The 12,456-nt window shown below is 35.9% G+C and overlaps 1 protein-coding gene across 1 annotated transcript; it reads right to left on the bottom strand.

Moving 5' to 3' along the window:
• Window positions 1–1,075: 1,075 nt before the first annotated feature.
• LOC104225173 (latex serine proteinase inhibitor-like) lies at window positions 1,076–1,750 on the bottom strand. The gene has a single exon (XM_009776939.2). The coding sequence runs from the start codon at window positions 1,748–1,750 to the stop codon at window positions 1,076–1,078; it is 675 nt and encodes a 224-aa protein (XP_009775241.1).
• Window positions 1,751–12,456: the final 10,706 nt, after the last annotated feature.

The following is a 12,456-nucleotide window of genomic DNA, read 5'->3' on the forward strand; positions in this document are numbered from 1 at the left end:
GAGGCTGCACCCGGAGTCCGGCTTGTCATCTTCTTCAATTTCATGTGTTGAATCTCATGTTCAATCTTATTTTTTTATTATTTTTGGATCAAATCTGTTCGTTTGTCTATAACCACGTAACAAATTTAACTATACAATTTTATGGGTAAACAATTAATGAGGAGGGAATTTATTTCTGTTTGTTCTTTTCAGAGGTCTAATTCACTTGAAATTGTGTACATTATTGATACCAAATTCTGAAGTTAATTTATTGATTTTCGAATATTTTGTTTTTGAATTTTATTGGGCTGCGGGTATGTGTATATCTGGTTCATAGTGTGGGCTGCCATGGTATCTGTAAATCTAAGTTATTGTTCATATTTTAATTTATATAACACATTTTTTTCATTAATCTATTCCCAAAAAAAAAATATGATATATTTTTACAATTATAAAAAATTCAACTTTAAACTCTTCATTTTACCTATTTTATCCTTCATGATAAACTTTTATAACCACAGAAATGTTATGGCCCCAAAAAGCTTTTACCCCTTAAGCTTTTAAGACCACAAATTTTAAAATTCTTCTTGTTTTTCTTAAACTCCGTGCCGAAATAAACTATCTCATCTAAATTGAAACACGAAGGGACTAATATTTTTGACAGAGTATATCGTACTTAACTTCGCAATATGGTTTTGCATACGGTTGGGGATGGCTACTAGTTTTACTTTCTTTTTATTAATTCAGAATTGGAAAATAATTAAGGAAGAATTTAATTTTGTGGAAAATAATTCAGAACACTATATCCTAGGCTCTGTAAAAGTTGGCGATATATACATGGCTTTATTTTCCACTGTTTAGTTAGGCCAAACTTTTCCAGTTGGTGACTCTGATATTTTGAAGTTAATTCCGAAGACTTTTATTTTTATTATACATGTTTATGGAAATTAAACGGCTAAGAAATAAAAAGATCAATTAAGAAGAACGACACTGATGTTATTTCATGGGCACTTAGGCCTGCATTACATTATTAAGTTTTGCATCCATGCATTGGGACTTAGGCCCTACGTTACATATTTTACATTGCTTAATTTTATTAGAAAGCAGAGGTAATGGACGATAATGCTTCGACCTTTCCAATTCTGTCATCCTTTATGAACACGAAGGCCTTTGCGTTGTCTGTGAGAACCAGACGCCTATATCCACTTTCACTGACTATGCCAACATTTTGGCAAGTAAACGTCTCTCCATAGGGACAGAACACTAGCTTATACGAGCTCCCGAGAGACTTAATTTGAAACCAGCTGTTCACGTCGAGGGGATTTGCCAACTTTGCACCTGTGCTTATGGTATAGTGCTCCGCGGGTTTAGGGTAGTGGTCAACCTTCCACACGGTTAGGTTAGCACACTTATAATAATCAAGATAGAAATTGATGTTTAACGGAGCAGACTCCACAATCTCCTGATGTTTGGGCTCTTTAGGTTTAAAATAAACCGCGATTCCATCGTCTTTATCACGAGGGGATTGCACAACTGATGTAGGACAAGTGTTTTCATCTTGACCTCCTAGATTAGCAAGGCGCACACCTCCACCGCCGGCACCGTTGAAGGCCGAAACAATAAAGTATCTAGCGCCTTTGTCGAGGGGATGGCCCTTCCAATCCTTTACAACTCTCAATACTTGGTTGCCATGGCCAGTATCAGTAGTGCAAGTTGCCAAGGCTGAAAAGGGAAGGAATGCAAGGGAAAGAAAGAGTAAGATGGATTTCATCTTTTGTTTCTTGGGTTGGATTTACGGAATTTAATTTGTTTTAGATGCTTTATCGTTCTTGCTTACCTCTTGAATTTATAGAGGAGATGTGCCAAGATTTTGCTCTACCTAATGTGAAACATGTGGGTTTAATTGTGGCATTATTGGCGTTGAGAGCATTAATTATTTTTCAACAAGACACCAACTTTTTATCCCATACTAAAAAGAAGCTACTCATTAAAAAATGAGCAGTACGGAGATCTAATATTTAAGAAAAGAAAAGTTTATCGTCTTTGTTGTCTAACCTATTATGCATTGGCCGATCTATAATTTAAAGTTTATGGGTTCTCAATACTTAGTTGTCAGGGCCAATATCAGTAGTGCAAGTTGTGCCAAGGCTGAAAAGGGAAGAAATGCAACGGAAAGACAGAGTAAGATGGTCTTCATCTTTTGTTTCTTGGGTTGGACTTATGGAATTTAATTTGTTTTGGATGCTTTATCGTTCTTGCTTACCTCTTGAATTTATAGAGGAGATGTGCCATGATTTTGCTCTAATGTGAACCACGTGGGTTTAATTTTGGCATTATTGGTGCAATCTTTATTGTATTAAAATTATGGGAAAATCTAGAGTCTGATTGGATAAGCTTGTTTTAAGTGACTTTTAAGCCAAAATAGCTTTTAAGTCATAAATTCTAACTTTTTGGTTTTGGCTTGTTTTTGTCATTTTAGCTTAAAAACAAGTGGTTAAAATCACTTTTTTACTTTATCCAAACACTACAAAATGACTTAAAAGTTATTTTAACTTAAAAGCAGTTAAAAGTTTTAAATTCAAGATTAAAAGCATTTAAAAGTTCTAATTTGGCTATGCTTGAAAACTCTTTAATGTCTTCTTTTGATTGTAACAATATTACTACTAGCACACATACGCCTACTCCCAATGGGAGGACTAGGCCATATAACCCCACTTGTTAAACGAAAACATTTCTGCATTACCAAAAATAAAATAAAATAAATCCCGCTGCTTCTGACTTTATTTGTCGTCTTTGAATAATTGTGCAATTAAATAGGCTATAATTATACTTAATAGTACTGTCTTCCCATTTTCTTAACTTTTTAACAATGTTTTAGGTAAACAAAGAAATTCGACGTCGTACGTTCATCCATTGTTCCAAACTTATTTTTGTCGTCTTTGGATAATTGTGCAATTATAGAGACCCCACTTATATTTAACTAGATATTATTTCCTATATTTTAACTTTTCAACCTTTTTTAACGAACGGCTATCAGCCCAAAAACGAGAATATTTTAACACGTAAAAGGACAGTAAAATTAATAGGATTCTTACAACAGCTCAATGAAAAAGAAAGAGGGGAAGGGATAGATATTAGAGAAAGAGGTATATTTGTTTCCTTTCGAAGCCTGGATAGCGACAAAGTAAAAGATATTAGAGTACAATGCTCATTTAGATTGATGGAGTAAAAGAAAAAATTGGAGTATGTATAAACATGTAAGTGGATTCTGAGATATAGAAAAAACATTACCATACAATTTATAAGGAATTAGAGTTGTCAATATGGGCTTGGTCCGTTGGGTCGGGCCAGCCCGTGATTTAGCAGAGCTGGACTAAAATTTTTTGGAGCATATTTAAAAACAAGGCTTTTAAGCCCGGATCGACTAAGCCCGTGGCCCGTGAGGCTTGATTGAGACTGGGCTAGGCCGGCCCGTGGGCCAAATAAAAATATGTATTTGAAATATATAAAAATTATACGACAAAAAAATATCAAGAAGAGTATGCAAGCTTAAAGTTTGTTAAGCTCATCATATTAAAAGATCAAGTCTTAAAACGTTAATTAGTTTTAAAATTTTAATTATTCTTAATATTTAACTAATTAATATTGCATACAAATCATAGATGTATATGAAAGTGAGATATTAAGACAACCTTCTCACAAGCGGATTCAAATGTATTTGATGAAGATGATGTGTTGGATTCAAATACAAAAAGTTATTAAGTTTTGTAAAAAATTTCCAATTAGATTTTTTTAACTTTTAAATATTTATCTTTTTTAGGTTAGAAGTTAGAACTTAAAGACAAAAAATAAAATTATATTTAAAAAAATAATGGGTCGGCCCATGGGGGCCTGCAGTCCACATAGGGCTGGGGTGGGCTGACCATTATAAGGCCCATCAAAATGATGGGCTAGCCCAGCCCAGCCCGTCAATTGCTAAAGCCCACCCGCCCATATTGATAACTCTATAAGGAATCTTTGTAGAGAGGATAGTAAAAGTATGTCCTTATATTATACCAAATCAATATATAGATGCATGAAATTTGTTTCCACCTAGACTTCTCACACAATATCTATGGTTTATGAATAAATATTCTCATACGTTAAATCACTAAATTAATTATAATTAAGTTGATATGATTTAATACCTTCACAAGGTACTATTCATCATAAAAGAATTTTACGAAAGTTGGCCGTAAAATTTTGGCACCCTCGGTGCGTGATAGCTATATAATAACAAATATCCTTAGTTTCATCATTTTTAAAGATACCAATTTATGACCAAAATGAAATTATTTGTTCTATTTACGGAAGTAGGGATCCCACACGCTGGGTTAATCACTAAGGTCTTATACAATTTTATGTTGGATGATTTCGACCAGGGATTTAAACAATTATACCCTAGTCTTTCTTATTATCGTTACTTGGCTGACTATTATGTATTATTTCCATTGTTTAGTCTTCAGAGTGAGCAGCAGTGTAAAGAATAAATGAATAGTATCCTCTTAGAGTTAGATCTTGATAAGGATATCACAACTATTCTACCTGGTGAGGGTGCCCATGTGACTCGTGATGGGCGTTTGATTATTCTAAGTCGAGATCAGTCTTCACGTTGTCGAACTGTTAACATTCTTTCTTTAGTTCAATTTGTAGTCAATATGTTTTATACAAAAAGGAATGCATGAAACGATAGGAAATCCTTTTTTTAAGAGCCAATGCCTCAAGACAGACCCTAATAGCACTTGTCGCCTACTTCACTAAGTTATGGTTCTAAAAAGAAGATTTAGCTTGGTATATTCTATCAAGAGAAGGCCATATATATATATATATATATATATATATATATATATATATAAAGAAAAATCGAAATTGCATAAAGGTGCTTACACTTTCCTGCGGATTCTAAGACCCGATCACCCGTCAAAGAAATATCCTTAAGTCTTAATAAGTCTACAACTCTGTAGATTGTGTCGCCTACATAGGGTAGAAAAAGAATGATCTGCATAAATATCTCAATGTCCAAGATAAAAAGAAACAAGGGGAAGAATCGATGAGGCGAGTGTTCTCGAAGAGAAAATCGTAATGGAAAAGCGTGAGAAGAATTCTAAACTCGAGATATGCAAAATAAAAAGACTCCTTGGGAGATGGTATTCTTTGTTTTAGGTCTTCATATATTTTTCTATCAATTGAAGTTATTATGTTGGTTGATTAAATCTCTTCCTAATGCCTTTAGGAGTTGTGAAGAGAGCCCAGTTCCAAGCCCTCTTTTAGAAAGAAGAAAAATGGTACAAAAAGAAGGCTTCTGGGTGTATATACTATGATGATGGTTTATCATCATCAGAACAAAGATCAGTGTAGGTCGAGAAGAATGGAAAATGCTTCTGGAATTAGTTTTTGATAAGGTCCATCTTGGCTCGACGGAAAGAACAACAAAAGTTACACCCTCAAATGATATGGATTCAAATCAGATAGTTTTTGACAAAGAACCTAACGGAATTTAGCAAGTAGTAACCAGAACAAAAGTTTTCTAAAATGGTGTCAATCGGTAATAGAATGTATCTAGATAACTGATGCCAAAACATTCAAAATATGTGAGATGGAGTTCATGGTACACTAACTTAACCTTCAAGGCCAGATAGTGCTATAGTGAACATCAATCCACTATCTAGCTCAAAATTAGCCTCACGAACTACTAACACTATTATTCGCATAGCCCCTTTTTTGTGTTATTTCATCATAAACTGTCGGAACTTGTTTTTTAGCGCTACGTGGGAAGAGAATTTATCTATTTAGCCCCCCGACTTCAATTACAAACTCCTACTTCTCGTCCTAACTTGGACAAATCCCTTAGCGGGTAAGAAACTCATACTAAACAGATAGAAAGTAAGTTTCCACAGACTATCAAAGCGTTGTCGCACCTCTACTATTTTAAGCGTAACAAGGTTTTAGTCTTTACAAGGGAACCCCCTGGCCAAATTCAATCCCAAGAGTCAATCAAGCCTTTGAAACTAGTGAAAATAGTCATCACAGTCTGAGTTCCTACTTCCAACGAGACTTTCTTAGCTTGTCAAACTTTCTTTCCTTCACTAGGAAAGTTATCCAATAAGCAAGATCTTTGATTGATGTGACTGAATAAGGTTGATCAATGGTATCTGCTTGGAGCTTTCTGTATACCTTAATTGAACTGCCTCACTTTTATCTCGGGTTCTTTCTTAATGAGGAATTCCTTGTTTGCTCTTGGATTGGACTAAGCGGCAATCCTTATTGTGAAAGAATACCTTGTCATTCTTCTCCTTCAATGCCAATGGATAAGTACACTAGGGATAGAATGCTCTTTTATCATGTATGGGGATTACTTGGTTGATTACCTGATTGCACTAGTCTCATAGCCATCTTTTTAACGCCCTGCCATTCTTTTTTGTTAACACAAATAATCTAACTCATTCTAAGGTAAAGCTCTTAGAGTCTTACTTAAAGTAAAAGGTAGTTCTTTAGTTAAAACAAGGGGAGCAGAAACTGAGGGAAAAACATATGTTCTTATGCATGATGGGAATAAAGGCTACTAAGAGTGGAACTCATGATCTAAGTACAAAGAAACCTTAGAATGGGGATGCTAGTGTTACACAGAAAATACCGCTATCTAAAGTAACCTTGCAGGGTGGCTGCATATAGCATTCTATGATCTTAATACGAGAAAGAAATCAGATCTATAACCTCACTACAGTATCTGATAGACATGCTTTGCTGCAGAAAGCTAAAGTGAAACCCTATTAGAACTGTGGGCCTCACCCGTCTACTACTCGACCTTAAGTCACTACAGTTAGAAGGATTTATCCAGTATCTTAATGACTTGCTTAGGTCATCTAAGAGGTAAGGCCTCCTCCGATCGATCCTAACTTTCAATATTTATCTAAAGGAGTTCCCTAGGCCTTCAAGTTTACACATTGATCCATCTATGATAGCATTCTTATTCCTCTCTAATCCTACGATGTTATACAAGGAAAGTCTAGTAATTAGCTGACATATCGTATCTCGTCTAAAGGACGACTCCACTACTTAAGATTATCAAATCTAATATACTTTTTATGACCTAACTTCTTGTATTTGAACCAGTTACGTCGACTGCTAAACCTGACTTTACTTTGACGCGTTGGCCTTTCCCTATAACTTAATTAATCGAAAGCGTCAGTGGCTATCCTGCATAGGAAGAATTCAACTCTTTTCAAAGCAAGTGGTATCACTCTAATCACTTATATTTTTTTACGTATTAACCTTCCTTTTGAGTACCTAAGTTGTAACCTTTATAGCGATAGCACGTCAAAAAAGATCTTTCCATCAGAAAAAGGGAAAGAAATACTAGCCACATTAAGACAAAACATACAAGAAAGGTACCAGACTTCGTATAGAAAGATAGAAGCTCACAATTTGCAAAGTCAAGATCAGCGAGAACATCCGCCTGAGTGAGCTCAAAATGGGCATTTCCGGCCAATTTTGAGCTTAGGAATCGGAGTTTAAGACTTGACAAAGGCATCATCCTAGCTAGGAACTTACGTCGAAGAGTAAACCCTAAAGAGTAAGGTAAGGTCTAAGGCCTATCATTGACTGAATAACGAACTTAGCTTCAAAGCTTGAAGTGAGGCTTTACATTTGCTTTAATTAAATCAATGCTCGAGAATACATTCAGAAGCTAATTAGCGCGTAGGCAGCACTACGTCGTCTGTTGTACCATTTAAGAGACAATCTGAGTTAAGAGACTAATCTAAAAAGTTACAAAACTTTTGGTGGAGGTGACGAAGGGAGGGTAAGGCTTTGAAGTCAAATAAGAAACTATTAGAAAGAAGTTGAAGCGGGAGAAAAAAAATGACCTAGGAGGTATCTTATTTTGAATAGAAATGGTATCAAACCTCAATTTCTTCTTTTGAAAACTACTTATACATAGTCTTCAGAAGAAGGGTTGGTTGCATACCTGCTATAAGGGGGTGCCCCACTGAAACCGTCTCCAATTAATTTCATTTTAGTTTTGACGTGGGCCATAGCTCATTTTGAATATATTTTATCTCAGTTAAAATCTATTTGCTAAATAAAAGCACATTTAACGCTTCATTAGCAAGCTCCATGCGTGAGCAGCGACTAAGAAACATCCAATATTTTTTAACATTTTTTATGCTTGAAGGCCTTCCTCTATGGAAAGGTACAGAGATGAGGCCATCGACCCAACTCTTTTTTACATAAAGAGATAAATATCCAAAAATAAAGAAATCCGTCGGGCGGATAACATTTTTTTCTAGTAGCACCCACGGCAAATTATCTGGAATATACATTTTTTTTTGGGATCGAGGCACACATGCTAAAAAATATCAACTTGGAAACGCCATCCATAATATAATAAAGAAAAAAAATAAATATGCTAGCAGAGGACCTTGCTCGAAATAAGTTTTTAAGGTTTTTCCTTATGAGAAGTCTCGGATCAGGACTTGTTTCAAAAACCTTTCGGAGGAGTGAAACATTAGGCATAATGAATACCGAGTTTGGGGGGCATGTTATAGATTTCGAGCGAGACAACTCTTCAACGATTGGTGTAGGATTGACCACTCAGCTATCCAATTTACATAAAAACACATTTTGAAGTTATTCATTGCCTCATGAGGGCACACTTTGAGTCCCAAACTTTATGTCTGAAGCAAATGTTGGAAGTCTAAGATGATAGTTTGGAACATCCAAGTGGACACCTGATCCACGCTCTTTTCCCTTGGTAAATAGGAATTTCAAATATAAATCAATCATTTGATCAAACAAAAAAAGTACTTGAGCCTTAGAGGCAGCGGCTGGGAAAACGAAGGGAATAGGAATATCAGGAATGAATTCACTCGACCAAAAGAAGGTCTTATTTGAGTTCAAAGCGAGGAGCCAGACAGATACAGATTGCAATTGCAAAAGTTAACCCTAAGAAGCAGGTTTACTTCAAAGTGAGGCAAATGAAAAGCAAAGGAAAGAAAAAAAGGGGAGCTTAACATATGTAAATCGTTACACATGACTAACGGAAAGATAGAACTAGTTATCTTACACAACTACACAAGATATTCTACATGTGGTTAACAAAAGAGTCATTGGTTATTCGCCTCAACACTGAGACGAGTTGACTAGGATCATAAGGTTATAGGGCTAGGTTTCCCTCATGGACCTTTTTATATTATATTACGATATACGATCGTTCACTTTTTCATTATTTTGGCTTGGAGCCATTCTAAGGCATAGGCTTGATTTGCATAGGCTCGGGTCTGTGGTAATTAAATATAAAGAGAAGAAAATCCGTAGGTTGACCAAGGATAGAAAATCTACTCTATATGCTGATGCGAGAAAGGTTGTTGAGAAGGAAACATATGATCAGCTTGTTCTCCTTTCTAACCGATCCATTGCGTGTCACGTCTCCCTATCCATAGAGGAAGAAGGCGTATGGTCAAGTCTAAAATCTTTCATACCAATCATATAGTCAAGCTTGAGTGCCTCCCTTTTTTGATGATCTTGTCAGTTCTCTCAAGCGCATAGCTTCAAGCTACTATTAATGCAGGAACAAACTACTATAAATATGTATCTTTATACGTAAGAATAAATATATGATTAATTCAAATACATTAACCTGACAAGAGTTGACCACACAGGGAAAGCAACTAATGAGCGGGATACCTTAGCTTATGCCAGGTTGAAACCTTCCATTAATAAGTCCCCCACAAAAAAACAAAAGAAGAAAGAAAAAAATTTCCTAGTTCTTTGACCCAATACCTACTGAAGGGGAATTGTTTGACGACTTGATGAAGATGTGCTTGTGGTCGAAATTCTTCCACCATGGAAGATTTACTTTGATTGTGTTGCTCATCAAGATAGAGTTGAAGTCATCTTTCTTACTTCTAAAGGAGAAGTGCTGCCGCACTCCTCCACCTTGTCGAAGCCTTGTTCCAATAATCTCGTAGAGTACCAGGCCCTCATACGTGAGTTGAGATGGCTGTGGATTTGAAAGAGTTACAACTCTTTCAAAGTTTAATTGGTTATCATTAAACTTCTTGATAATTATTCAGTTAAAAAGCTTGACCTAAATTGATCCTATACTATTACTACGCAAACAAAAAGCCTTATTGTGTGGCTTGGTGATGTGACCATAGAGCATGTCCCTAGAAAAAATATAGACAAGCAGATGCCCTTGGAAGATGCTCAAGATCTATTGCTACTTTGCTTGGTTTGAATTCTTTCATGTGGGCAGAAAGGCTAGACTTTGAAAATAATTACTAAACCCCGATCAAGAGTTTGCTTCTTTTCCCTAGCAGGGCCAGAATTGTCATATATTCGTTCTTTAACTCATTTTTCTTTTGCTCCATTCCCGAGCTCCTCGATCAATAGGTCCGGGAGAAGAGCTGAAAGCCACTTGACCATAAGGAGAGGAGCCGTGATCTTCTTCTTTTTCCTTTAGTAGGAATAGACAAGTCTCATTCTTGCCCTTAATAAGAATCCAAAAGAGGAGATTAGCCTACATATCTAATGATATCGGCCTAACTCAAATAGTAGACCTCCTTTCTTCCATCTCACCTTGGTAGCATCCCCGTTCTCATCTAAATAGGCTTCCTTCCAAACAGAGCTCGGGCCCAGTCCACCGGCAACCTTGAAAAAAGAATTCTTTCGCTCTCCCTTGGTCTGGTTCACTGGAACCACTTTGTTCGGCGGATCATAGAACTATGTAGAATTGGGCTATCACGCCCTCTATTCTAGCTTATTTTTTTGAAATACTCTACCTAGTAGAAAATGTCAAAATCTGGTTATAAACCAACTCCCTTTCCCAAGAAGAAAGGGTAATAAAATTCTTTCTCCACCCGTTCGAGGAACCAAAAACAAAATCCCACATTTACACGAATCCCCATCTTGAAGTTGTTGCTACTCGTTCACCGAATTGTAACTGGTACTTATGGAACTGCTTATTTAAAAAGCCTTATTTTAGGCAGCCAGCTTGCTTCTATGGCTCATGTCTGAACAACAAAACTCATGCAAATTGACCTAGATGATCCCTAGGTGGAGGGGTATGAAACTCGCGATAGAAGAACAACTTCCCTTTCGCTGAACGAAATCAATAGAATTTCTTGGTGACCGAACACCGCTGTTTAAGAGGAATTGACAATAGAGGTATAAACTCCCATGGTAAGACTTCTCACTAGGTAAGTTTCCCCTTATCTTTTTTAATGCTTTGGGGATCAAGCACAATAAGAAGGAGCTCTGCTAATTTCCCTAGCGCATACTAAAGCGGAGTAGACTGATCAAACGACATGCGTATAAGAAAAATGGAATGGATTTCACATTGATAGAAAGAAAGTCCTTGTATTTCTCTATATTTGGGGGGGGGGGGGGTGGTAGCATGAACCTCTTTGTGCGGTATGGCTTGATAGTGGTGTAAGGATTTCCCTGTAGGTGGACCGCTTACTATGCTATTTCAATGCTTAGGAGTTGAAGATGTCGAAAGAATAAAGAGGACGAAGGTTCTTCGGCACATATTCCTAGGATATGACACCGAACGAAAAGGACGGAGATGATTTGACTTACCCTTAAAAGGCATGTTTTGAAAATATGATGATTGGGGCTATTGATCTCGATCGCTTATAATCATTTTGTTGTCCAGAAGGACAAGTACCCATTTTTCTAAATTGATTGACCACAATATACTTATGTTCGAACTTTACATTTATGTATTTATAGATTTATTGTTTATACGAAAACTTGATTACGCAAAATAATTGAAATGTATGTAAGATTTATGATTTATCATCGGAAGTGGTCACATAATTAAATATAATTATTAATAGAATATTGCATACGAGTTTATTTTATGTTAACCACTAACTCGAGAGCAATTCTTATAACTTGGGGAAAATGCAACATATCTGTGGAAGAAGAAAACCAGAAAAGCATCAATGTTCTAGTGAGAGCAAGGAGGTAAGACAAGTCAAACTAGAATATAATATTAATGCAACCTTTATGTGTGTTATCACCAGGAATTATTTTTCTATAGTATCATCTCTTACTTTCTTTTAATAATTATGTAGGCACCAACCTTTGGTAATAAAAAATTACCTTGATGTAAAGAGCTTTCGATCTTGACGTGAAAAATTTATATCTGTGCTACCACATATTAGATGTGTTGCTTAATTCCCTCCATGCCATTGATCATGGATTCATCGTCTGGTGGTTCATTTAGGCCAAGAGATCAAGAGATGATTTATCTTCAAATGGTAAATTAACTATTCTTTTGATTAATTTACTATTTTCTCGTAATTGTGGGATTTTTTAGCATCCATAAGGTAATAGTAGAAGTTAATTCTATTTTAGCAAAAATAAGCTAACATCTTATGATGTTTTATACTTCAATACCACACAAGAGAGGGATGGTGATTTGTGTTGTCT

The sequence above is a fragment of the Nicotiana sylvestris genome, chromosome 10, assembly GCF_000393655.2.
Source record: "Nicotiana sylvestris chromosome 10, ASM39365v2, whole genome shotgun sequence".
Classification (NCBI taxonomy): domain Eukaryota; kingdom Viridiplantae; phylum Streptophyta; class Magnoliopsida; order Solanales; family Solanaceae; genus Nicotiana; species Nicotiana sylvestris.

What these genes read in the sequence shown, in the direction of transcription:
- LOC104225173 (XM_009776939.2), bottom strand. Translation starts at nt 1,750, where the DNA reads ATGAAATCCATCTTACTCTTTCTTTCCCTTGCATTCCTTCCCTTTTCA.